Source organism: Plutella xylostella, chromosome Z (assembly GCF_932276165.1).
Source record: "Plutella xylostella chromosome Z, ilPluXylo3.1, whole genome shotgun sequence".
Classification (NCBI taxonomy): Eukaryota; Metazoa; Arthropoda; class Insecta; order Lepidoptera; family Plutellidae; genus Plutella; species Plutella xylostella.
In genome coordinates this window covers 9,912,189-9,938,674 of record NC_064012.1, presented here as the reverse complement: position 1 = coordinate 9,938,674, position 26,486 = coordinate 9,912,189, and the positions used below count along the sequence as shown (strand labels likewise).

Here is a 26,486-nt window from a genome sequence, read left to right as displayed (position 1 = left end):
GCAGATAGTTTTGATTTCCCCTTTTCAAATATTTTTACTACTTTGTACGGCATTATTAAAAACTCAGAAAAAAAGTAATAAAGTAAAGTATAATTTATTTCTGACGACCATTGCAATACTACCTAAAAACTAATAAGTATACCTAATAATTATTAATAGTGTTGCCACGAATAGTGAATTGGCCGAATACCGAATACCGAATATTCGGCGCTACAACCTGTTTTTTTTGTTCCTGGAACTGCTTTGAAGAAGTCGGCGAAGCGAAGGAGGCAGAATGCTGTGGCAAATGAGTTGAATTTTTATTTGATAATAGTTCGCCTAGATCGGATGGCCGATGGATGGTGGTCAGCAAACAAAAAACAATACCCGAACCTTTTGAAATTTGCAAAAACTTATCTTTCTTCACCTGGAAGTAGCGTTTATAGTGAGAGGATATTTTCTGAGGATGGTTACAATGAAAAGCGCAATCTTGGGCTACCAAAAATGCTGAAATGCTCGTTTTTATCCAGCACAACTTACTACAGATTAATTTTAAGTACTAAAATGTTGTGATTTGGAAATAAATACTTACACAATTTTGATTAAAATAACAAATTATTTTTTACATGATTTACTATTCGGTATTCGGCCCGAATAGTACGCACTATTCGGCCGAATACCGAATACTGAAAAAACTGGCCGAATAGGCCGAATACCGAATAGTTGCCGAATATTCGTGGCATCTTTAATTATTAATATAGCTACGGTAGGCATAATACTTGCGTCAAAGGAACCCTAACGATAGATAAAATGGCGATAGCTTATGAAACAAGTGTTGCCATTACAGAGCTTATAATCTTATAGATTTCTTATAGACGATGTGCGACTGCTGTTACCCTTGTAAAAGCGTTATAAAGAAACATGACTCAATAATTAATCACATTTTTACCGTAAAACTACTTAAATTCAAGGGCCCGTTGCTATAATTACACTTTTCGTACCTCATTTTACCATACGTTTGAATTCCCACACAGTTTTCACATAAATGAGCAGAATATATACTCTCTAAAAAATAAATTAAATTAATTATAAGTACTTGGTTCTTGTCATCTGTCTTTATAATACTTGTTGACGCTGTCAAACTGTAAAAAATCACTCAGGAAAACACTTACGGTAGAATCTCATACACTGATTAGCTATCTAATAGAATTTATCTTACCGCTATAAGTTTCACTCCCTTGTTGCTCGCCATAATAAAACACGTATAAGGTTGGTTGGCTTTATTAACGCTTTTCAACATGTCTCTTACAAGTTTATTGGCTTTCTATGAGCAATCCTTTTGCTTTTATTAGTTTGACTCTCTTGTTGCTTGCTATAATAAAGCACGTATAAGAAAAATAAGCTAACAATAAAACAATTATAAGAGGGCTTTGAGGTTATTGTCCTTGTAATTTGTGCCCAAATGCACGCTTATTAGCGATAATACGGCTTTTATAAGTAAATTATTTTTGGCATTATAAGCCACTATGAGAGTATTTTTTGTTTGTTGGGATTGTTCGCTTACGGCTTGCGGGCTGTGTCGACGTCGAGGATCATCTTGTGACGTCGACTCCACATTCTGTAGCCTGCTTTCACTCTTTTACTGAGGCTGCTGATAGCTTTATCGAGGATTTAGGGAATTAATATACAGCTATAAATCTAAAGGCGTTTTATTGTTCATAAGCAAAACTTGACAAGTGACATAGGTACATTTCTTCTTAAACGTGCCTCAAAATAAGGCGCGTCGTTAATAGTTATCATGGCTTTAACTCATAAAGTCATGACTTAATTAATTGCAGCATTACTCCGCTATAATAAAGAGTTATACGAACAAAGTAGATGCCACTCTAGGAAGTTATGATAAAAATTGTTTTGAAACTAGGTACAACTGAAAACTCACAAGCTCTCTGTAATTTATTTCCATTTCTGCAGAATAAAGTTTAAAACGTTTTATACGGTTTTCATATTACTTAAATTGTGTAGTGCCTTTTGCATTACAATTTAAATAACTTGGAAGTAGTGGCTGGGGTAATTGTCGTATTTTTGTTGATAGTTTGCAACTTTGCAGGTCTTCAATTGTGATAAAACATTTAGATGAAGGTATTATTATGTATGTCGGTAATTTTAACGGAAAATCTATATAGTTTTGCTATTATATGTAGATCTACGACATCATCGAAAGTCCCTACCTATATTATCTCGTCTACTGCAATAGCATAATTAAATAGCAATACTATGAATAGTATCCTACCAGCGTCCATATTCCATATTAAAAGTAATTTTTATTACTTAATTAAGTAGTATCGATGTATCGTAACTACCGATGCTATCGTCTTTCAACTATTGACAGACGATCGATAGAGGCCTAGCAATACAAATTCTGGGTTATACATTTATTTCAAAATTAACGTATGCATTTAATCAGTACCACAAACGCATTTTGAACATTTTAACTGTACCTACATAGTTTAATATCACGTTATTTAATTTTCGACTGCAACAAAACTCAGAATTCATATGCACTGAGCATGCGGGAAATGCGGCGTGTTTTCCAGACGTTAATGTTTGGGGATTACTGTAGGTGGCGATGTGGTGTTCCAATGCCGCGACGAGGGGCCACAGAGGGCGCCAGTGAGGTGGATCAGGGAGGGAGGCAGGCCGCTCAAACCTGGATCCACGGACAGGAATGGGCGACTCGAGATGTTCAGGGTTTCTGTAAGTCATTTCTTTAATTTTTATTTATGATACAGGCTGTTACTATACAACACTTCGTAAATCTTGATGAAACATAAAGATTTACATTTTTGTGAATGTTGATTAACATGCTGAATACATCATGCGGTATAGGACGAAAGTACCTAAGTGTTCCGATTTATAAAAATAAAAAAAAATCATTTTAAATTAAATGATGTCTATTCGAATCCTGGGTATGTATCTACGGTATCTACTGGTTAATTTACTTTGAGATTGTTATACTCATGACAAGTCCGACATTGCACAGACAATTCGTAGAATCTAATGGTATTGTTGTAGTTGAGACCACGATCTCGCCAAAGTTTGTAGTTCCTGTCTTCTTGCTAATATCCCGGTTTACCGAAGCCCTTTGGACTCGCAGCGAGCTATTGCTCAAACAAGTCATAGACTATGACTATAGTACAGCCTCAGTACAGCTGTGTAAGCTTCATTTTGCTGCATACTCTCAGTAAATTTAATCTGCACTGCCGATACAAAGGCGGCGCTCCGGAGATTTGTTTGTTTATGTAACAACTTCGTTGATAGTGTCCACATTCTAGGAATATTGTAGAATGAACTTCAATTTATGCTTTGAAATATTAGTGCAGCGAATTTATTTAAAATTGTGTAGGTGTTAAATGCGTTTTTACTATGCTTCTAGATGCTACCTACTAATATTTTTAAGAGGTAAAAGCGATTCATGGTATTGGCAGGCCTACTAAACAGGAACATACAACATAATTATTATTTATCTTCTTTGAAACTCTCCTTCAACAAATAACTTTATTGAAACAAACTTTGTCAGTGATTTCAATTAATACTTAAAATGTGTGTTTTTTATATACATAGGTAGGTAGGTACATATAGGCTTTTTTAAATTAAGTGTGTATGGATTGCCTTTTTTTCATGTTATGATTGATATGCAAGACTAATTATTTAAACATTAAATAGGTATTACTTTCATTAGTAAAGATAGTGATCACTCTTATTCACTCTTATTTTTTTATATTCATTATTTTAATAATTTTTCAGGCATCCGACAGTGGAACGTACGTTTGCCAAGCCACAAAATTCTTAGGATACCCTGGCTCAGAGTTGAAGGTAGTTCTCACAGTTGACACCAAAAGTAAGTAATTTTCTTCATAACTTTTCTTATTCTTTCTTAATTTCCGTTAACCTTTAACTTTGTGAAAACGAAATATTTCTTACAAATATTTGAAATATTTGAAAGAGACGAGGGGGATTACTCTAAATCGACGAACAAACTAACAAGAATTGTCATGCAATCTTTGTTAATATGTATTAATTTGTTGTTCTGAGTTTCGGATCGCTGCGCTAACCACTATTCTATCTTGCTGTATAATAATTCTCGTTCATCGATTTGAGTGTGAGAGTCAGTGACGCCCCGGGTACCGATATGTAGACAATAATAATTGGACTCGAAGCACTGAATGCGGGCCGCCTCCGATCATAGTAGGTGAAAATATTATTGGAGGCCTATGTTCAGTAGTGAACGTTCTATAGCTCATGATTTGAAAGTAGTACATCTACTTACATAATTATAAAATTTAATATTTACTTATAAATATAAAGTGCACAAAGCTATTAGTTTTAAATGTATTCTTATTTAGATTTCTAACTTTAATATCAATGTATTATTTTTAGCATCAACTCCAAGGCCACCTCCATTCTTTGCGTGCAAACCAAACGAGGCTACCTGTGGCAATGGACAGTGCATTCCGAAGTCAGCCGTTTGTGATGGCAAGAGGGATTGTACTGATGGAGCGGACGAAGATGAGTGCCGTAAGTACACTTACATTATGACGAACTAAACTCTATTATATAACCCGCTATAACCCGCTATAACCCGCTATAATACCTACCCCTCAAGTTTTAAGTATTTATTTATTTATTTAACTCTTTATTGTACAAATATTACAAGTATTCACGATTTTTAAAATTGTATTGATTGAGCAGCTTATATTTCATTACCATTGCAACATCTAGCAGGATTCACTAACTAAATCTATAAATCGTCATCATAACTGAATCCTATTTCACAGAACAAGGAGGTTTCTGTGAACCGAACCAATACCAATGCCGCAACCGGCGTTGTGTCCTCAAGACTTGGCTCTGCGATTCCGAAGACGACTGCGGTGACGGTTCTGATGAAGAGAACTGTGGGGTCTCCAACCCTGGCGAGGTCTGCTTGCCTATTGAGTTCTCCTGCCGAACTGACAACCAGTGCATCCCGAAGAGTTTCCACTGCGATGGCCACAACGATTGCTTCGACAACTCTGATGAGCTTGGATGTGGTGAGTTACTATATAATGTCTGTAGCTATTACCCTTTAACTCTCTCTACTTTCCGTTGACTGGAAGAGATTTTAGCAGTAAGCGACATTATAATTTTGTGTGTAAATAAAATCCATTTTATTTTATTTTCTGTCATTTCCATGTATGTTCATGTCTGCTTCGTCATTACAGCAAAGGTATCGATCAGGAAGCCGCCACTACCTCAAAATGTTCGGCTTCAACCTGGTGACACGCTGACCCTCACTTGTGCGGCTGTCGGAGTTCCGACCCCTCTCATCTCTTGGCGTCTTAACTGGGGCCATGTGCCTACCAAGTGCCGATCCACAAGCATCGACGGGGTTGGCACGCTCACTTGTCCCAACATTCAGGTATCAATAGTTTAAACATAGATCATAATATTGTTATTATTGTACTAACGTCTTAATAATATTATTACCTTAATACCAATTAGTGGCATTGTTTTTATGTGGTTGTAACAATTCCAGCCTGAAGACAGCGGTGCGTACTCATGTGAAGCAATAAACAACAAAGGAACTGCTTTCGCTGCTCCCGACTCTATCGTCTTTGTCAACAGAACTAGTGTGTGCCCCAGTGGTTATTTCAACAGGTAAATCATCTACTGTCTTTTCTCTACATACACTTTTTGAGTCTGTATTGCAGACAGATTTTACTATTGTAATATTTGTAATCCTTTGCGATACCGAAGTAGGCAGAGATGAGCATAAATAGAATGATTTCTCTGCAATAAACTGCTGTGTGTTACCAATTTTATAGACAAAAAAACTCTTCTTAAACTTTTAGTGAAGCTAACTCGGCAAGAGAGTGTGTCCGTTGCTTCTGTTTCGGCGAGTCCACCCAGTGTAAGAGTGCTGATCTCTTCACTTACAACATGCCGACACCTTTGGGAGAAGGTGGAACCAGACTTACAGGAGTCAAGGCCAGCTCCAGTGGAGAAATCAGTATTGACTCGCAGCCCATCACAGAATTATACTGGTACCAGCCTCTTCGCAATGGAGCAGCTGTAAGTAAAATGCCACCTTCATCACTTCTCAATTTAGATCAGCTCATTTCAAGACAGAATTTAATTTCGATTGTGTCTGATTTCATGGAAAACAAGCTATTAAAATCATTATTGTTTTAGGTAACTAAATTGGAAACATATGCTAGTAGCCAGGCTCATCCCTACATCACTCTACCGGAGTCTTACAACGGCAATCAGTTAACATCCTATGGCGGTTACATCAAGTACCGACTACAGCCTCACTCAAAGCGTTTTGGTTATGATGACAACGTTCCGGATATCATTATCAAGGTATGTGCAAAATGTTCAAATAATAATACTTACTTCAGGACGTAATGAAAATAGTTTCTACAAAATTTAATAATAAATCATTGCCACAGGGTAAACATGAGACCATTCTTCACTACCATCCTCAACGGAACGAAAGGGACAGGAATATCAATGCAAGATTAGTCCCAACCAACTGGATGAAGGCAGACCCTCGAAGCCGTAGCCTTGCCCCTGCCACCAGAGAAGATATAATGATGGCGTAAGTAAAGCCTTTTTAACCTTCTACTTAACGAAAACGATACGAGATCAACAAATTTTACTAAGTACCTACTTACATCGGCAACTGGTAATCCCTAAGTTTTGTCGTATTTTAATGGTTATCTTTTATTTTAGCTTGGACAATGTAGAAACAATCCTACTGCGAAGTGACTTAAATGGAGCTGGAGCCAACATCACCGACTTCACCATGGAATCTGCCCAGCTTATCAATGTTGGTCTTGGTGCCGCTACTTTAGTTGAGGAGTGCCAATGTCCACCAGGATATGAAGGCCTGTCTTGTCAGGTATGGAATCGAAATGCCCAATGTTTGTGGTTGTATATTCTAACTATCCAAAGTTTTTGGTCTTAAAATGTTACGTCATATTTTATAGAAATGCGCCGCTGGTCACCAACGTCAAAGGTCTGGACCTTGGCTAGGAAACTGTGTCAAAGAAGAAAGGCCATGTGAACCAGGCACTTATGGAGACCCTCAAACAGGCTGCAGACCTTGCCCGTGCCCTCTTACCAACCGAGAAAACAACTTCGCCAGAACCTGTTCGCTTGGACCTAACGGAGTAGTCTGTGATTGTATGACCGGGTAAGGAGTTAAAAATCCAGTTGATTAAAACGTTTATAAAACCCTTTCAATATGTTTTCACGGAGTTTACAATTGCAGCTACGAGGGAGCCAATTGCGAAGTATGCTCCCCTGATTACATCGGCAATCCGCTTATACCTGGAGACTCGTGCAAACCTCGTCCAACTGACAACTGCAATCCCGTCGGCACTCTCAGATTCCGTCTGCCCGATCAGTGCGAATGTAAGGAAAACGTCAGGGGACAATACTGTGACCAGTGCAATGAGTTCTCTTTCTATCTATCCGAGGACTTCAGGTTTGTTGCACCAAGATAAATCAGCTCAATTAGTTTTTAACTGAATGTCGTTGCGAGTTTTTATATTTTATTGTTTACTTTTAGACATGGATGTGCCCAGTGCTTCTGTTCTGGCGTCACTCAAGAATGTCGCAGCAGTGGTCTCCGCCGCAAGACCTCTACAGTTATGTTCAACGTCCCGGACATCGTCAGTCAAGTGAAGGTCTACAACAGCACTCCGGTTGGACCAGCTGGTTCACTGAGATACAACGCGCCAGTTGAAACGGACTTGGTACCAATATTCACGAGGGGAGAAATTGCTTTGGGCACCTTTGACAGATCGCGTCCTACTATTTACTACTGGAGTCTTCCAATCAGGTAAGATGTTGGCTCGAGGCTTAAATATATATGCGTTTCATATTTTATTGAAAAATATATATTTTACGAATATTTATGTATTTTTAGCTTTGCTGGAGATAAAGTGACATCATACGGAGGTTTCTTGAGATACACGTTGCGCCATGTTCCATCCCCCGGCAGTCAGACAAGGAACAATGCAGCTGATGTTCAACTGATAAGCGTAAGTTGTATTCGTTGTAGTTGTTCCCTTATTTATTTAAATAATATTATGGGGTATTATAATAACAGTGACTTCCATTTAGCCCAGTATTTTATGACGAAAATAAATTAAGATGAGGCTTTTTAAATAAAATAATATTATTATTGGAACTAACACCAGTTTCGAAAAAGATCTATATATTATAATACCTACTTAAAAAGGTTATTTTTATGAAATCCAATGTTAATAAAGAGCTTCTGATTACAATGTTTTTATTAAATCTTCAGGATAACCGACTTACATTCCACTACTTCGGACATTTCACGCCTTCGAGCAATGGAGTAATAAACGGGACCGTTCAATTCTTAGAAAAGGGATGGCAAAGGTAAAAATAATTAATTAAACTTTTTCTTTAGTTTAATTTCGACTTGTTTCTTGTTTTCTATGCGATCTTACGCTAACCAATTTTACTCGAGTTATTTTTCTTTAAGGTGAGTGACTATAGAACCTTTCAAATTCAACGTGACTAGAGTTGCTGGCCACGTGACTTAGTAGGAACAATGAGCTTATTTTACTAAGTCATGATTTCTCTACTTAGGTACTTACATTAGAAAAGCACTTAGCTAGGGCACGCTGTTCAAGCTTTATAAGTTTATCAGATGATAAAAATTGCAAAATATAAACGTTATTGCATTGCATTGGTAGGTACCTACTTAACGCAATACTGCACTTTATAAAATGCGAAGCAGAAGCTGGTAAGAATTTAAAAATTCCCTTTTCTGTGTGGTCCGGCAATTCTTGGTACAGAATAATGAAACCTCAGCCAGGCGCACAACGGAGTCGCCTGCGGCAGCGGAATAAACATAATAAGATCCTGTAAAGGCTTCATATTTATATTATTTTTTGTCCGGCTTCTGCAGCATTGTGATGAAAATTGAGTTTTAAACAAACTTGTTCCTTTCAGGTCTGATGGAAAGGAAGTGCAGCGAGAAAGTCTGCTTTTGGCTTTGGCTGATGTAAAGACTATTTTGATCAAGGCGACATACACGGCCAACACTGAACTGGCCTCGTTGGTTAGCGCCAGTATTGATACTGCGGAGTACGGCGGCAATGGACCCCAGGCCCTCCACGTTGAGGAGTGTGTCTGTCCTGCAGGCTACCTCGGAACTTCTTGTGAGGACTGTGCTCCTGGTTACACAAGGTAAATGCCGTCTGAGTGCAATATTCAAAATAAACTACACTCGCGAGCAATGAAAAAGTTCTACTACCAATTCGTTTGTCACTTACAACTTTGTTATTTAAATTATAGAAAAGTATTTGGTACTTGTTACTTCGTCGACATTGAACTAATTATTTTTGGTCTTCTAACAGGAGCCCCGGAGGTCTCTATTTGGGCCTGTGCCGAACCTGCGAATGCAATGGACGATCTGACATGTGTGACCCTGAATCTGGAGTGTGCTACGTAAGTTTATTTGGTTCACACAAGTAGTGGCTAAAAACCTTTATCTAGCTATAAAATATTGTTAAAATTGCATAAGCTGAAACTAATGTATAGAAACTAAATGGTGTATTTTAACTATAGGATTGCGCGGACAACACTGACGGAGATAACTGTGAGAACTGTAAACCAGGATACGAAAGAGACCGTTACGACAAATGCGTTCCCTCTTACCCCGAACCAAATGTAAATTGCAAGTAAGTATCGTTGTGTAAATATCAAGTTATCCGATTTGATGCCATAGAAGACTGATATCGTAAAGAGGAACACAATAAATCTGTTATATAATAAGTCCCGTGAAGGTTTAGTTCAAGTGATACCATTATAATGGTCATTATTTCCCGCTGTACTACGCATTACGACGATTTAAGTCAATAGCGATAATTGTTACTTGTGGTGCATGGCAGATGCAAGCATTTTGTGAGATTAATATCATAAAATTAACTTTGATTTCTGTAGTTGCGATCCTCGCGGCACTGACCGACCATGCGAACAAGGCCGGTGTATCTGCAAGCAGAATGTTGAGGGCGACTCCTGTGACCGATGCAGGCCTGGTACCTTCGGATTGGATGCCAGCAACCCTGACGGATGCATCCCTTGCTACTGCTCTGGAGCCACCAAGGACTGTCATGAGGTAAGGAGTTTATGATAATGTTATAGAGTTCATTTGTGTGTGTCGTACGATTAAAATATTTTTTTTATTTAAAGAAGCCCTCTGTCTATAATGCACTAGCTGTTACAGATTGAAATTGAAGAAGAAACCCAAAATTGTGCTGCATGAAATATGAAGGTGCATGATAACTTAACCAACTGCAACCAATATTCTGTCTTTAGGGTGTCCACTACACCAGAGTCCCGATGCCCGCTCCGATATTCGGTGAAAACTACGGCGGTTATGCAATCACGAACTTTGCCGCTGACAGCGTAGTGCATAGCGAGTTCGTCCCGGCAGCCAATGAGAGCGAGCTTATGTACGTCTTCACCTACCCCCCGAACGAGGAGTTGTACTGGTCTTTGCCCGTCTTCCCAGGTCAGTAATATTAGTTCGTAAACTTGTTTAAAAAATTTTTTATGGTACAAAATAATTTAAAGATGCTTTCTCAAAGTAGACAAGAAAAAAAACATCTAATAATCCGTAGCACAAGTTTGTTTTATATTGAGGGAAAGTATTTGTGCTAAGTACGACCCCGAGCGAAAATCATACCCTAGGTTAATTTACGACTTCCTAATATCTTCGTAAAGAACCTACTCAGTATTTACTTGCCACAAATGAAACGAAACATTCAATCATAAACAAATATAAACTGTTATATTCGTACAAATTGAGGAATATGTAGTTTAATTAAAATTTAAGATACTTACTCGGAAATGCGAATGAAGCCGTATTGCATCCGATTGTGGAATTTCAATTAACATTTCAATTTTAGGAAACCGAGTGCTATCTTACGGTGGTAACTTATCACTGACCCAGCGGTTCAACAGTGGCGGCTACGACGAAGAGTCGGAGCCTGGTATAGACGTGGCTTTAGTCAGCGATGACATCACTATTACTTGGTCCAACCCTATCCGACTTCGCGAGGGTCAAAGCTTAGTAAGTACTCATATCAAATTAATTGTACTAAGTACACTCTGGGATTATGATCGAGCCGGAAGGTAGGTAATATCTTGTCCATGTCAATATTATGCATAATATCTCATCTAGGTATACTGAAAATTAATTATAGATTCACACACAGTGTTCAATGTTTGTTCTGTCCAGTGTTTGACGACCTCACTGACGGACAGCAGCGGTTATTACACGTAATAAAGCGCCGCCGCAGGCGATCGGTTCGATTCCTGTAGATATTTGTTTAAACAAAAATATTGGTTCTGCTGTCTTTGATGTGCCTGAAGCATAGCAATAACATCGACCGAAAAAAAACTACTGTAAATTTGTTGCAGCAAAGCACCTTTCCCTTACCTCTCCCTATCCCCCAAGAGGTAAACCTGCCTACATTAGTATAAAATGTGTACCTATGTACACGTGCTATCACTCTGCTATGTTGCTACGCGTTCGGCTCGATCACTAATAAAAATCTACATTGTATGGAAACTGATGCCATTATACCTACCTAAAAATATCATAACAGATAAGTATGTAAGTAGGTATTTCAAATAAATACATCTTCTTTCAGTCTTACAAAGTACCGCTAACGGAAGACGGCTGGTACATTTACAACACAGCAACACCTGCAAACCGAAACGATTTCATGAATGTATTGAAGAATTTGAGGAGAGTTTTGGTGAAAGCAACTGTAACACGAAGCCCGAGACTGCAATCCACCTCGATAGCGGATGTTTCGATGGACACAGCCTTCGCTGATCTGAATGGGCCTCCCGTCAAAGGAGTTGAGGTATAGTGATGCAATTTTAACAAAGCAACACCAAATGTTTGTCAAATCTTTGGTTTAGTTCCATTGTCCGTTTAACGGATTCCAATACCTATAATTTTAAATGACTCTTTTAGGTTTGCATGTGTCCCCCTGGTTTCACCGGGACCAGTTGTGAGAGCTGCACCTCAGGGTATTACAAGGATCTGATGGGCACCTGCCGTCCCTGCAGTTGCAATGGAAACGATTGCCAACTGGGCCCATACGGAAACGTAGTATGCAACTGTCGCCCACCTTACACTGGACGTGACTGCTCTTCAGTCGGTAAGTCAATCTGCTCATGCGACTTTGTTGTTTAATTTTGTAACAATACAGTGAAAATTGTGAATTGGATTTTTGGTAATTCATTCTCAAAGTGTAAATTTTAGAAGGTTAGTAACTTATGTGGTTTACATTCGTAGGTGTAGTCACATTAGCTTCTGAATTTTTGTAAACAGTAAAATCACTGTAAATATTTTGTACACTTATATCCACACTTTATTATTGCACATTTAATAATTTTCTTTAAGTAGTTTAGGCACCACATCACCTTGTACTAATAGTTTAAAACCGACCACTAGGCTTAGTAATGGAACTACATCCGACTTTGGTGGACGATGGAGACCTGGACACTCCGTTCCGTACAGTTGCCATCTCGTGCAAGTACAGAGCTCCAGAGCCGTTGACAATACAGTTCTATTACGAGGGCCAGAAAATAGAGCCTCCGAAGTACTACAATGAGTCGAGAATAGTGAAAGGCAGTTGGACGGCCGAGCACGAGTGGACGACGACATGGGACATGCGGCACCACGGGCACATCGTGGAGTGTCACACGGTGAACCGCTATGGGTCCACGCTCGGGATGTTGACCAGCAGTCTACCGGAGCCAGGTATCCGGCCGACGCTCTGTTCTCACCCCCATGTCTGCTACTGTCATGAATGCTTCCAGCGACCTGTGCATCGATACCTGTCCGTTTAATGTCGTCTCCGCCTTGTTGATGTTCAGTATCTCCATACGATGACTAATATAAAACTGAAGCTTTCATTGATGTGGTTCTGGAACTCCATAAGTCATTGTGTTTAACATTTCGTTAGTCGTTTCCTGGTTTCATTTTGATACATTCGTGAATACATGTTCTTCTTCGCAGTGCATTTTGTTGTGTATCAACCTATCTAAGTAAAATATAAATTTGCAACTTAAGTTCTTTTTTGTTATATAATTTTATTTGTAATTTAGAATAGATTGTTGTAAAACGATGTTTGTATATTTTCTTCTTATAGGTTTATTGTACATATATTATTTTCAATTGTGCTATGGTGTTGTTATTATTGTCAGTGATTAGTGTCTAATGAACTGGTTCGGATGTCGTTCTTTCGTTTATCATTTCAGTGTTATCATTTTGTACATTATAAATGTCTAGACTAAGTATTCTTTGTGGTTTGTGCTTACCCTCTTCTTGCTTATCAACTATGAGTCAACTTTCAGCTGGAGCTTCAAGCACGGACGATGGAACCACTAGGCCCCCACCACCTCAAAGCACTGTGACCGTCAGAATTACTAGCCCTACCATTAAGATACAAGATGTGGGTGGAAGTGTTAACTTCACTTGCCAAGCCCAAAGCAGATACAGTAACGCACCGGTCCCAGTTACATGGAAGAAGGCAGACGGCTACCTTCCTCTGGATAGGACATACATTGACGAACAGGCTGGTCTACTGCGCATCAGTAATGTTCAAGTTTCTGACAGCGGAAGATACATCTGTTACGCTTATGGTGGGATATCGATGGAAGAGGCTTCCGTTACTTTAAGAGTTCCCGGTAAGTTTGGATTCGTACTTGATATTTTACTAAATAAGAACTAAAGAAATACCTATTTTGAATACTAATTACATATGTGAATTCATTTATGCATTCCTGTGGAACAGTTGTCCCAGACTGGATTTTCTACGCAAAAGGTATAGTAGTAAAAGTGTAGTGGTCTATGACTCATTGTTACTGATGAATAAAAACGCAGAAGGTGGAAAATGTTAAATATTTATTATTTTATATTTTAGGTAACGACATGACTTTGCCAACTGTGAACATCAACCCTGCTTACAATGAATACTCAGAAGGAGACCGGATTGAATTGGAGTGTTTGGCGACTGGCAACCCGATGCCAAGGATAACATGGCAACGAGCGAGCAACCGCGCGTTACCTTTGTATTCTACCATAAGCGAATCACGATTCATTATTGAAAGGGCTTTCGAAGAAGATTCTGGCGAATACAGGTAAGGAAACAATCTTCGTTACAATAAATTTACTCTATAATACTGCTTTGATTATGATTCTTTACTTGGTATTGGTATTATGGTTTTTTTTCCTTTTTTTCTACAGATGTATAGCAACAAACCAAGCTGGGTCTATGGACCGCACAGCAGTGATCACAGTCAGGCCCCGACAGTCTAGGCCACAACGCGAGAAGCTCACCATCAGCCCCTCTGCCGTCAACGTTGGCGAAGGCCAGAGCACCAGAGTCGTTTGTACCGGATCTGCTAACATCCCATCAGGATCCATTGGATGGACAAGGTATTTTTTTGTAAAATCTACCTATATCTTTGTAATGACTGTGTCCTCAGAATATCAGAGAATATTCTTAACTATACGCTCGTTCTCGCAGGCAAGATGGCGGCGAACTTACCCAGAACGTGCAATCGGACAATGGTGTTTTATACATAGACGGAGCCCGCGCTGAAAATCAAGGCGTATACATTTGCCAGGCTTCTTCATCCAACGTAGCACCAGTACCGGTGGTGGTGACCGTGATACTGACGGGTACCCCACCCCCATCTGAGAACCCGAACGTTACGGTCCTTGAAGACAGGATCAAAATACCAACTGGAGGAAACGTTGTAATCAACTGCATTCCTAGCGGTCAACCTCTACCGTTGATTACATGGAAAAAGGTATGTTTATGAGCTTCATTTTAAATACAATTTAGGTACTTTGAGTCAATGAGAACGGAGAATAAAAAATCTATAGATAGCAATGTTTGCTCCGATTTCTAGTTGATCTTTTCCCAATGTTATTTATATCCGACTCCTCTGCTTCTGACTTCTTATATTTATGTTAATTAACAGCACGAGAGTAAATTGGGTCCTGGAACGAGCCAGCGTGACAACACACTAGTGATCAGCCAGGCCAGGGAAGAAGACCAGGGATACTATCTTTGCGAAGGAACTGTTGACAACGTACCTGTTGCCAACGTTTACGTATTTGTCGAGATTGAAAGTAAGTGTTCACCTAAGATGTTAATAGTAAATAATCTCAATCTTCAAAAAATCTATCTCATTTTTGCACTATTTAATAGTATGCTTTCACCAATTAATACATTTTATCCACCTTCTAGGACGTGAACCTCCTGTGGTGGAAATCTGGCCTCAGGCTGAGCAAGCGGTACCTCTTGGTGCCCAGTTTGAATTCCGCTGTCAAATTAAGGGAGGCATCCCTGAGCCTTACATCACTTGGGACAGAAATGGTGGCAGACAACTATCACCACACGTTCAAATTCAGCCGCAAAACGTTTTGAGGTTTGTACAGTGCCAACATTTTGGTTGTAGGTTCTTGGTCAAAGTAAACATTATAATTACCTATAACAAAAAAATATGTTTACAGCTTTGAAAAGGTCGAAGTAAACGATGAAGGCGAATACACTTGCACAGCACGAAACGACGCGGGTACAAGTAGTGCCAGCGCAGTCCTCAAAGTGCGCTCTCCACCCAAAATTGTGATCACTCCCAAGAACGATCTGACTGTAGCAGACGGTGATCAATTCAACATTGAATGCCGCGCCAGTGGTTATCCGGAACCTTTAGTCTCAATAAGAAAAGGTAATTTTTTTTTATTATAATAGGTATATTGTTTTAAAATTTTCTATGTTATGTTATGTTATTTTGAGAACAAATTTAATATCTGAATAATTGTTTTCCTTTGTAGACCCGCCAACTGTCCGCACGATTGTTCCACCAACCCCGGGCATTGCGGCTCTCCGTGTAGCGTCTGCTAGTAACATTGACGACGGCTCTTACACATGCGTAGCCACTTCAGCTGCTGGTACTTTGGAGGAATCATTCATAGTCCGTGTCTTGAGAGGAGACGGTGCTTACGGTGGTGGTTACTTCCCCGATGACGGTAAGGTTTTAGCACAGATTTATAATATTAATGATAAAATATTACGTAATACAATCAATTATGTAAATAACGTTTTCGCAGGTGGTAGCGGAGAAGAGCCAGACGTTGGAATTGACACCGATGATGGACTGAGGACTGAAAATTTAGTCGTCGCTGATGGCCAAGACACATCCATATAGTATGCATCCCAAACCCTTCAAATTATAAATTACCGATCGATTAAATAAATTCAAAGTCAATATCTCAATTATATTTTTCAGTTGTAATGCATCTGACGATTCCGAAGTTCAATGGAGCAGGGAAAGAGGCCAACCGTTGCAAAGCAATGCTCGTCAAAACGGAAACGAACTTAGAATTATAGGAGTAAGTTTAAAGCAAGACATTTTTAAGTAGAACCTTATTAAGTAATAAGGTTCTTTTTAAGGTGCTTTTTTCTTTGCTAACGATACCTTGTTTTACTCACTTAGACGTCCAGAGACGACTCCGGTTATTATGAGTGCACAATAACAAACCGTTACACCGGGGAACCTCAACAAATGACGTACACCATGCTTCAAGTGATGAGAGCTCCAAGGATTACTCTGAGACCCCCAACACAAACAGTCTACCCAGGACAATCACCCACTGTAGAGTGCCAGGTGGACGGCGATGATATTTTAGAAATATCTTGGAAACCAGTGAACAGACCGTTTTCGAGGTAAATAGTACTCTTATGAAGGTTTTATTTATAAAGTGTAATGTAAAACTAAAAGATATTTATTGATGATGATGATATTAATTGATTTTAATATGTGTTTCTTAACAGGCGCGTCGAAGCTCGTCATTCAACTTTGATCTTCCATCAAATAGAAGTTGAAGACGCGGGTCAGTATGAGTGCTTCGCGAAGAACAGAATCGCCAATGTCACTGGAGTCGCCGAAGTTAAAGTTAACGGTAAGTTCTAAAACCAAAACAAGAATAGAATTATAAAATAAGCACGTAGAAAAAATATCGCAATTAAATGGATGTACTCTATAGGTAATCTTATGAAGATGTTCACCAGACTGTACAGCCAATTGCACAGCTTGATGTAAATTCAGGCACACCTTTTATAATATGATTTTATTGAGAATCTGTCTCGAATGATACACCTCTTTTCACTGAACTAGTTCTGAATGGCATTGAAATTAAAACTATCTGAAAACAGGTCATCACCATTAAATCACGTAACAATGTTTCACCTCTAATTTGAATGCTCTTCATAATACATTTTCACTCGGCCACTTCTCATTTGTATACCAGCAGATGTTGCAATGCTCGGTATACTTTTGAGGGTAGCGTTGATTGCATGTTGTATAACTATCCATAGAGGAGTTGAGTCGTCAGCCTGTGGAGTCCCATGATAATGAGCAGTTCGCGCATGTGGGAGCTGGAGTACACCTTAGCTGTAACGTGTCTGGGCGGGACCTTCGCACGCGATGGACCAAGGATGGACGCCCTCTGCCTCGCACCGTCCGACAGAAGCAAGACGGCTCACTGTTCATCGGTCGTGCTCAGAAATCTGATAGTGGTCACTACGTCTGTGTCATTCAAGATCCGTACGGCAGACAAACCGTCAATTACATCAACCTTCACATCGAGGGTCAGTCACGTTCACATACGTACATAGTAAATTTCTTAGCTAAATGTAGTCTAGCTTTTTTATTCCAAAATTATCACTTTATTCGTTTTCGACTAGATCATTCTTGTCGAAGATGTTTGAAGTGGTAATCTACTAAAACTATTCATGTTTATTTAACATACCTAACTTCATTATTATCTACCAGATGCCTGATAAATAACTCAGTCAATTTTCTTCTTTGGCATGCACAATCTTTTGATTAATACTTTCTTCCCTTTTTATATTATTAGCGATTTCCAATACTTTCTCCTCACTATTATACGTTCTAACTTCCAAGAGAGACTTAAGATTTTTACTATGTAGGGTTCAGTCATTGATTATGTCAGATGTTGATCTAATTGTTATTTATCCGTAAAGGTAGAAAATGCTTGAAATGGGAGTTCCGTTGCTATGATGACTCTGATTGTATTGGCGAGCATCTGCTTTGCGACGGATTCAGCGACTGCGCCGATTCTAGTGACGAAGGAAACTGCATGTTGAGAGACAAACGACTGTCGCAATCAATCACCGATCTAAACCATATATTCGGTAAACAATTGCTCTACGGGTCTATGTGGGGTATCGACTTGTGATGTCTTGTCTTACAGTGTTGGTCTTTAGGGGGGTAAAGGTATTCATTTTTTCATGTTATTTATCCATGGCGCCTGATAGTTTCACATTATTATTATAGTGTGTTAAAGTAAGTTTTTTATTATTAATTATCGACACTGTGTCTGTAGTTCGTATATCAATACATTTTTATAATATGAATATTATACATAAGTAGTCTACTTTTGGACGTTTCCTCTTCCTATCGCATTTTGAATTTGTTCTGCTTTTGTGATCCTGCATGTTGTTATCTGCATGTTATTTTATAAATATGAAACATCACCTGCAAAAAAGTTACTAACAATACAGTATACATTAATAATGAGTATGGTGTCAAGAAAGAGTGTATTACGTATATAATTTTTGTGATAGGGTAACCGTAAGTATTTATGTTATAATTATGTGTTTGTGGTGGAGGGTGCAGACAGGATTGTTATCCTTTGGTAAAGGGGTTTACTTTTGTCTATGCATATTTTCCAATCTAAATTATCCAAGTAAGTATACAATTTAATCTACAAGCCCTAAATTAATTACGTTTCTCACCTATGCGTTGAAAATTTACAGCAAAAGTTGAGATTGTTTCATTTTGCCAGATCTGGTTTGATTTTTCTTTCTTTTTAATTTCTATTATTATCATTACAAACAAACTAGAAAATACTCAGTAACTTAGATGTTCTTTTCAAAAAGTCTTCTCTCATCTTTACCCTTTCAACTTTTTTCCTTATCGGAAATTGTAGCCAAAGCCTTTATACTAACATAGAGTAACAACAAACCTGTAGGCTCTGAAGAGGAGATGGCACCACTGGTGGAGATAGAGCAGCCTCGCCGCCAGTTCAGGGTCGGAGAGAACGTGGACGTGCTCTGCCGCATGACCTCCAGGGACACAAGGATCACGTGGGAGAGACTCGGCACCAACCAGTTCGTCGAAACTACGGTGAGTCACTTGAAGATAAGATGTATGCAGAATTTTTGGGTTGGTTTTAGGTACATGATATTTTTGATTATTCTTGATCTTGAAAAATCATTTTAAATTTTCATTAATTTTACTGAACTTTCACCACTTACTCTAATGTTAGTGGTGATAAACTTTATCAAGTAAGATTTCTTCTTCTTAAAGGAAGAAGAATTCATTCTGCATAAAGTATAACTGAGCAAAAGAAACTTGACTCCTCTAAAATTAACAACACAGCCGAAAGATATCAGGTTTCTTTGCAGTAGACTGTACCTAACATTCCGAACAACATTTACCAGAGCTATGGAGACGGATCCAGGCTGCGCATTGCCGGTGTCGAAGAGTCTGACGCCGGAGTGTACCGGTGCACCGGTCGTGACCTCTACAACCGCGTTTCTTCGGACGACTTCAACCTAGAAGTTATTCCAGGTCAGTTTTAGTTTAAATGACTAGGTACAAAATTAGGCAGCTACGGAAGTATTTGGATTCACGAAAACTGACCGAATCTGGCGGCTCTAGATTGTGGCTAGCTATCCTCATATGAGACGAACACAGTGAATTTTACTGTCCACGCCAAGTATCATAATCTATAATATGCTTAGTTATGTTTTAATTTGCTGTGGGCTCATAGCAACAAGCCAAGTACAACAAAATTTGGGGATTTTACGCAAATCGAACTTTGCTTGAGCTTAAAAGGCTTCGCATTGAAACTGGCTACCAAAAGCTCAAACCAAAACTTCAGTCTCTTTGTAAACGTAAGACAATACAGTTGTATATGTTTAAATTTAGGTCAAAACCAGCCTTCGTACCCCGACAACGACCGTGACGAAGTCTACACAGCCAGGATCAAGGACACAGTCAACCTGCCATGCAAACACAACCTTGAACCACCAGTTTCTATCGAATGGAGAAAGGAATACGTCCCACTTTCATCGGGTGTTAGAAACAATGAGGTACGTATACATAAATTAGCACAATTGATTTCTGATTAGTCATCATAAGTTATAGAAGAACTTTGTGGTATTTTGTGAGAATATTTCTGAGGAGATTCAAGATTATTATTAGAGACATTCTCTCGCCATTTGGTCACATAATTTTATGACGCCCACAGCCAAACCTCCATCTAGAGCGAGTGACAGAATTGGACGCTGGCACATACATCTGCCGAGTGAGCAACAGCCAAGCGGCGGTTGAGGCGCGGGCCATCCTTAGAGTGATCGGCGTAGTGCCAAGCTTTGACGGAAGCGCCTGGCTGTCCCTTCCCAAGATCAAGGATGCCTACAGCCAATTGGACATTGAGCTCTCACTTAAACCTACTGGCGGTAAGTTATGGTGCCTATAGTCAGAACGGGAACGCAAAGACAACCCATAAATTGAAAAGCATGGCTTATTTTTAAAGCTTTCATTTTGGTGGGTTCTATATTTTTAAATCTGTTTGTAGATATGAACGGTCTAGTGCTCTACAATAGCGAGAAGCAAGGACGCACGGGAGACTTCATAGCCCTACAGCTGGTAGACGGTGTCCCTCAATTCAACATGGAAACCGGAAATGGGCCGATAGTGGTACGAGGCGACCGCCCGCTCCAGCTCAACACGTGGCACACCATCCGTATCAACTCCATTAACGGCAACAAAGGTAAGTGGTTTTCTGTCCTCTTTGTGATATTTCTTTAAAAGGATATTGAAAAATTTGTAGTAGGGATGTGTTTTTTTTCAGAGTAGGTTTTTAGTCGTAGTTAGTTATTTCCGAAGGGCAAATAGTACTCTTAAACCTTTTATCAATAGTTTATAACGACACGAAAATAATCCCTACCAAAATGCTTATTGAATTATTTTAATAAAGCTTATCTAATACCTACTTATTTACTAAAAACACATATTCGAAAAGTTTCATCTAAACTATCGTAGCCCTTTATCCCAGCCACAGATTAAATCCTGTAGACACCATAACACCCTTTATACACTTTTATTGAGGATTTCATTTTCCTTTCAGTAACAATGGACGTGGACAATACGGGACCGTTTGTACAGGAAAGGAGTGACCTGTCTGTCCTTGATCTAGACCAGCCTTTGTACATCGGAGGCGTGCCTACCGAACAACAACTGCCAGAATGGCTAGGCGGAGTGCCACCGTTAGTACACTAATTAATAATTATACATTGTTATACCTACATGGTTTTAAGTTACTATTAGTCAAAACATGCAATATGATAAACTTTGTGAAATTATGTGACTATTATTAGTTAGGTACATAACTTTTTTTACAATTTACGGTAAAGTTTAATGGCCAATTTTATAAAATAATATACTTACGTACTTTATTTTGTTTCACTTTTCCAATGGTGCGGCACTAAATAATGATTATTTGATGCAAGCATTGTATTTTATAATGTGCAACAATACATAAATATCAATTAGTTAAAAGGTTATATTTCAGTTTACGATTCCATTCTTCAACCATTTTGTGAGACATGGAAAGTGCTATAGGGCTATTATTAATTTTGTAGCTTCATCGGATGTGTGAGCATGCTCATACTCGGCCGTGAAGAAGTCAACATGATGATGGACAAGATCGACGACTACAACGTCAAGGAATGCGAGACTTGCTCCCCGAACCTCTGCTACAACAACGGCGTCTGTCAGGTATTTCATTGAATTCTTCTCTCCTAGACTTATTAACTTGTTATTGTTATAAGCGGAACAATAGATATCGGCTTGCGTTCACGCTTTGTAAGACACTTTTCGTAGAATTTCGTTTCATTTAATAGAACCTTATTCCAAGTCTTTAAAACTCTTCGTTTAATACACTAGATTCTGTCCGAGCAAGGTTGCCAACTTAGTGTCATGATTATCATCATAATTGTCAGCCAACAATAACTTATTTATTCTAGTCGATACAATATCTCTTCCTGGTACTACAATACTCTACCCTCGGCATTTTTCATCCTATACCATTTTTCCTTTACTCAACTTCTTTTTAGCCCAGTGTTACCACTAGAGCTGGACAAAGTCTTGTAACACAGTACCATCCCTCCATTACTTAAATCAATCCACATTCTAGGAGGCCAGAAACGAGCACGGCTACACCTGCCTATGTCCCGCCGGCTTCGCTGGTCAGGACTGCAGTCGCACCGGCGAAGCTTGCAGACCTGGTCTCTGTGGACCCGGCAAGTGTACTGACACCAACGACGGATTCAAGTGCTCCTGCCCCGTCACTTACACGGGGAAACGGTAATTAGTATAACATACTCGATTTGGCTTTGGGAAAATTTCAACAGGATTTTAGTGAAGTTTTAGGACATGAAGGTCTTTGGTAATGATCCTCTGCAATGTAGATGTTCAATGTTAATGTGGGTACCTATTTATTGCTAATATTACAATACTAAGTTAAAAACTATCTAAGAAGCCAAACAACGCATCATTAACAAATTCTCTTGCTCTTTAGATGCGAGATCCAGCAATCGATCGAATACCCAGCGTTTACCGGCAACGCCTTCCTAGCGGTCCCAATCAGCCGTCGAACCCGGTTCTTCAGGATTGCCATGAAGGTCAAGGCTTCGTCTTACCCCATCGCTGATGGCATTATCATGTACTGCGCTGAATCCCCAAGGGGCTATGGAGCCTTCACATCTCTGGCTGTAAGGAATGGCAGACTTGAGTTCCGTTACGACCTCGGCGATGGTAAGTGCGGTTTAAACTATCGTTTTACTTTTAGATGCCTTTTAGACAGGTTTCCTGCACAATTTTTGCTATAAAGTCCATAAGGTCTGGAACACGAAAATGTTTGCAGCGAGCCGCAGCTTTGTCTGCATAAAACTTTGACGTTCAAAGGACATGCCAGAGTGGGAGCGTACCTTTATGTAAAAAGGCGGCCAAGTACGATTCCAACTGATCTATAGAGGGTTCCGTAGCAAGGATTAAAATGATAATTACCTTAATTGAGTGTAGTAATTTTTTTGCGAAGATGCTCGTATCGTAATCTTATAAGTAAGTAAATCTTTGTTTTTTAGCTACAAGAATCGGAAAGCCGTTTATAGAATAAGTTTTAACAGTGCACGGACCGAAAGATAAACGAACAGAAATGTTGTATCCATTAGGGTTTTTTGTATTCTGCTACGGAACCCTAAATACCGAGGGCGGATCGCACCCAACGCCGCTTGCCGCGATATGCATAGAAATACGCTAGCGCTATACCAATATGCATACAAATACAACGTAAATGCAGTCTTTGATGTTGAAGTCACATTAGCTATTGTTTATAAGTGTGGTATTTAATACAAACAATATATGGTGTGTCATGTACAAAACAAATCAAATACCTGTCCGCATTTGTTTTCTATCAAGCCCTTAACATATTGACAACCATTTTACCAATGAATAAAGTCACACATCTTTTAACCAAACTAATTCCACATAAGAGCTAGTGGTAGAAGTTATTTGTCGAGACGTTTCTTTTGCACTGACACTCCATGTATTTGTAGGTATTAAAATATCGTTGATAGATCGATATAGTACCTACCTACTCTTCATTTGTATACCAAGATATAATTAACAATTTTACACAACAACTAGATGACATTTACAATGTAGTAAACAGGGGTGTTAATGATTTAACAGACTATGGCGAAACTAAGCCTTAGTCATGGTAGAATTAACTGATCTTTCTCTTTATTAATAAGGTGTATTGATTCCAGGATCAGGCCCGATAGTGCTTACTAGCAGTGTACCGCTGCAAGTGAACAAGTGGTCAGACGTGATCCTGTCGCGAGTGGCGAAGATGATCACTATGGAAATCAACAACAAAATCACACAAGTGTCCGGCACGGTTACTTCACCAAGAAATGTAAGTCTAAAAACAATTAAACACGAATATCTGACCATGGTTATTATAATTTTATGTTAGGTAAGTACATTAGCAGTGACAACTTTTTATAACTTTAGTGACTAATCATTTAGAATCTGATAGTGTAGGTTTTCTCACGATGCTTTCCTTCATCGTAAGAGTAAATTGTACTTAAATCCTTTATTTCTGAAGAATTTATTGGTCTGTAGCAGGATTCGAACCCACGGCTTCACGAATAAGAGCCGATCCCTTAAATTATCCGTTACGCCACCACGACTCAAAAGTGTGCGTCGCCGCCGTCGGCCGGGAACAAAGCAATCATTAATATAAACATGACTGACACTACAAATTAATTTATTCGTTACACAAGTACTTCATTCATACATTTCACAAAATATTTCAGCATCAAAAGAACTTTCCTCATATGTATTTTGTAAAAGTACTATGAAGTAACGTATGTTGAATACCAAAGTTAATCCTGCAAAAGATCTTTTGCATTTTAAACGACAATTTTCAATTTTAAACCTCATTCTAACGTAACCATCTTACGTCGTGGAGTAGAATAAGTTCCACTCTTTAGATAAGTACCTTCTTACTTATATGGTGTAAATTTCCTTGTTATTTTCTCACTATGATAAACTTTGTCTCTGAGAACACCACACCTAAACAGAAAATTTAAACTTTGCATAATATACCTACATAAGTCATGCATATTTTTATGGTTATAAAAAGTTTTTCATACGTAAATCTCGTGAAATCACATAAGTACAATAATTAATAATAATAAATCGATTGCGTCTCGCTAACAGAATTGACGCTGGGTTCGAAACTAAACAATAAATTAAAATTATAAAAAAAATGGAGTGCTTATAAATTACCTTCTTCACAGGTCATCTTTTAATTACAACATAAAAGTTATCTCAGAAATACAGTATAATTATTCGAATGCTGTCGCGTCTGAAAGGTATTAGACAGTGACATGCACAATTTATTTGCACCACACAATATTTATCTGAATACTTATTGAAAAATCAGCCCTTAGTTTAAAAAAGAAACAAATGAACTAACGAAACTATCCCTTTCAGGAGCTGATCCTGAACACTCCGCTGTACATCGGAGGCTACGACGAGTCCATCGTGCTCAACAACAACACCGGCGTGCGGGGCGGCTTCAGCGGGTGCATCAAGGACGTAAGTCATAGACGATTTAAGTAGATAGACTTCTATCCTCTCAGCCTATAGCACTAAAAACCACTTTTTCGACATCACCAAAGGTTAACTGGTAGAGAATGCTACTAGCATTAAGTTCGCCTTTGTACAATGTTTTTATGTGCAATAAAGAATTTATAATAATAATAATAGACTGCGACCACGCTAACTTTGCAATAGTTACTAGTGCGGCTAGTGACAATGGCATTTTTCTTTGTAATTTCTACCTAATAATTAATAAATCTTTTATTTACTAATCCCATAAAATTGCACAGTATGCATGATACCCCAAACAACACCGTTATTATCACTACGATTCCAAGTAGTGGGGTAGGTAGGTACTTTAAGAACATTATTTAGTTGCTCAAAAACAAATTATGATCAAATATTTACATTTCTTACTAATTATTGATAGAAGCAAAACAAAATATACTTAAAATAATATTTGACCTTTATTTGAATCACATGCATATTCCATATTACTCAAAGCTTCTACATAGGGCTATAAATAATCTAAACCTTTCCTATCCAGTTTAATTCTATTTAAAGTATAAATCCAGATATACGCATTTAAAGGCTTACTTCAGGGATGCAGTAAATGTAAGTGGAGTGATGGAAATAGACGGCATAAGTAGAACCAGCCCACGTGTAAATCTCTCTACCATATGATTGTGTGAACTGCACAGTACTCAAAGGGATTAATACATATAGAACCGTGGACCACAAGGGGCTTTTCTTGTTTTCTAGGTCCTTTGTCATCTCTGGCCTGAATATCCAATCAATCGGAAAAATCCACCTACGTTGTTTTTACAGAAATAGTGTAAAAGGATATCGTTTTGCCTTGTGCCGGGCATGGATCCCACAAAGGATTTTATTCCAATGAAATTACGGATGGAAAAATAAATCCGTGTTCCTATCGAAAGATTTTTTTGTTGCACTGCACAAGGCAATATGGCAACAATATTCGTAAAAGTTTTAAGTATTAATAGTAGTACGTGAAAGTCTCTTTACAAATAGCATACTTAATAAGTTTCGCAGGGAAAAATCATTAAAGTCCATGATATCGATTCCTTTGTAACGGAGTCAAAGAGATAGCCTTTCCCGCTATCTCT

At 38.7% G+C, this 26,486-nt stretch overlaps 1 protein-coding gene across 11 annotated transcripts in view; it reads left to right on the top strand.

The window, feature by feature from the left end:
* The window catches only part of LOC105384133 (basement membrane-specific heparan sulfate proteoglycan core protein), a 150,459-nt gene that overhangs the window by 112,173 nt on the left and 11,800 nt on the right, over positions 1–26,486 (top strand). For 8 of the 11 annotated variants that reach the window (XM_048632627.1, XM_048632626.1, XM_048632628.1 and 5 more), the window contains 49 exons: positions 2,600–2,733; positions 3,784–3,877; positions 4,417–4,554; positions 4,815–5,066; positions 5,238–5,434; positions 5,552–5,673; positions 5,868–6,087; positions 6,208–6,378; positions 6,468–6,616; positions 6,751–6,919; positions 7,008–7,213; positions 7,292–7,507; positions 7,592–7,864; positions 7,952–8,066; positions 8,333–8,430; positions 9,010–9,246; positions 9,417–9,507; positions 9,628–9,740; positions 10,003–10,177; positions 10,378–10,573; positions 10,971–11,134; positions 11,718–11,936; positions 12,050–12,236; positions 12,533–12,841; positions 13,438–13,770; positions 14,007–14,223; positions 14,330–14,521; positions 14,613–14,898; positions 15,073–15,223; positions 15,342–15,522; positions 15,608–15,822; positions 15,929–16,123; positions 16,205–16,301; positions 16,384–16,486; positions 16,591–16,820; positions 16,929–17,056; positions 17,472–17,744; positions 18,141–18,311; positions 19,151–19,305; positions 19,623–19,752; positions 20,113–20,276; positions 20,435–20,645; positions 20,765–20,959; positions 21,317–21,455; positions 21,831–21,966; positions 22,385–22,554; positions 22,769–23,004; positions 24,018–24,166; positions 25,252–25,356. In XM_048632627.1, the coding sequence (XP_048488584.1) occupies positions 2,600–2,733; positions 3,784–3,877; positions 4,417–4,554; positions 4,815–5,066; positions 5,238–5,434; positions 5,552–5,673; positions 5,868–6,087; positions 6,208–6,378; positions 6,468–6,616; positions 6,751–6,919; positions 7,008–7,213; positions 7,292–7,507; positions 7,592–7,864; positions 7,952–8,066; positions 8,333–8,430; positions 9,010–9,246; positions 9,417–9,507; positions 9,628–9,740; positions 10,003–10,177; positions 10,378–10,573; positions 10,971–11,134; positions 11,718–11,936; positions 12,050–12,236; positions 12,533–12,841; positions 13,438–13,770; positions 14,007–14,223; positions 14,330–14,521; positions 14,613–14,898; positions 15,073–15,223; positions 15,342–15,522; positions 15,608–15,822; positions 15,929–16,123; positions 16,205–16,301; positions 16,384–16,486; positions 16,591–16,820; positions 16,929–17,056; positions 17,472–17,744; positions 18,141–18,311; positions 19,151–19,305; positions 19,623–19,752; positions 20,113–20,276; positions 20,435–20,645; positions 20,765–20,959; positions 21,317–21,455; positions 21,831–21,966; positions 22,385–22,554; positions 22,769–23,004; positions 24,018–24,166; positions 25,252–25,356 (8,807 nt within the window). The remainder of the gene's footprint in view (positions 1–2,599; positions 2,734–3,783; positions 3,878–4,416; positions 4,555–4,814; positions 5,067–5,237; positions 5,435–5,551; positions 5,674–5,867; positions 6,088–6,207; positions 6,379–6,467; positions 6,617–6,750; positions 6,920–7,007; positions 7,214–7,291; positions 7,508–7,591; positions 7,865–7,951; positions 8,067–8,332; positions 8,431–9,009; positions 9,247–9,416; positions 9,508–9,627; positions 9,741–10,002; positions 10,178–10,377; positions 10,574–10,970; positions 11,135–11,717; positions 11,937–12,049; positions 12,237–12,532; positions 12,842–13,437; positions 13,771–14,006; positions 14,224–14,329; positions 14,522–14,612; positions 14,899–15,072; positions 15,224–15,341; positions 15,523–15,607; positions 15,823–15,928; positions 16,124–16,204; positions 16,302–16,383; positions 16,487–16,590; positions 16,821–16,928; positions 17,057–17,471; positions 17,745–18,140; positions 18,312–19,150; positions 19,306–19,622; positions 19,753–20,112; positions 20,277–20,434; positions 20,646–20,764; positions 20,960–21,316; positions 21,456–21,830; positions 21,967–22,384; positions 22,555–22,768; positions 23,005–24,017; positions 24,167–25,251; positions 25,357–26,486) is intronic. The other 3 variants (XM_048632631.1, XM_048632633.1, XM_048632635.1) reach the window with 3 other exon arrangements.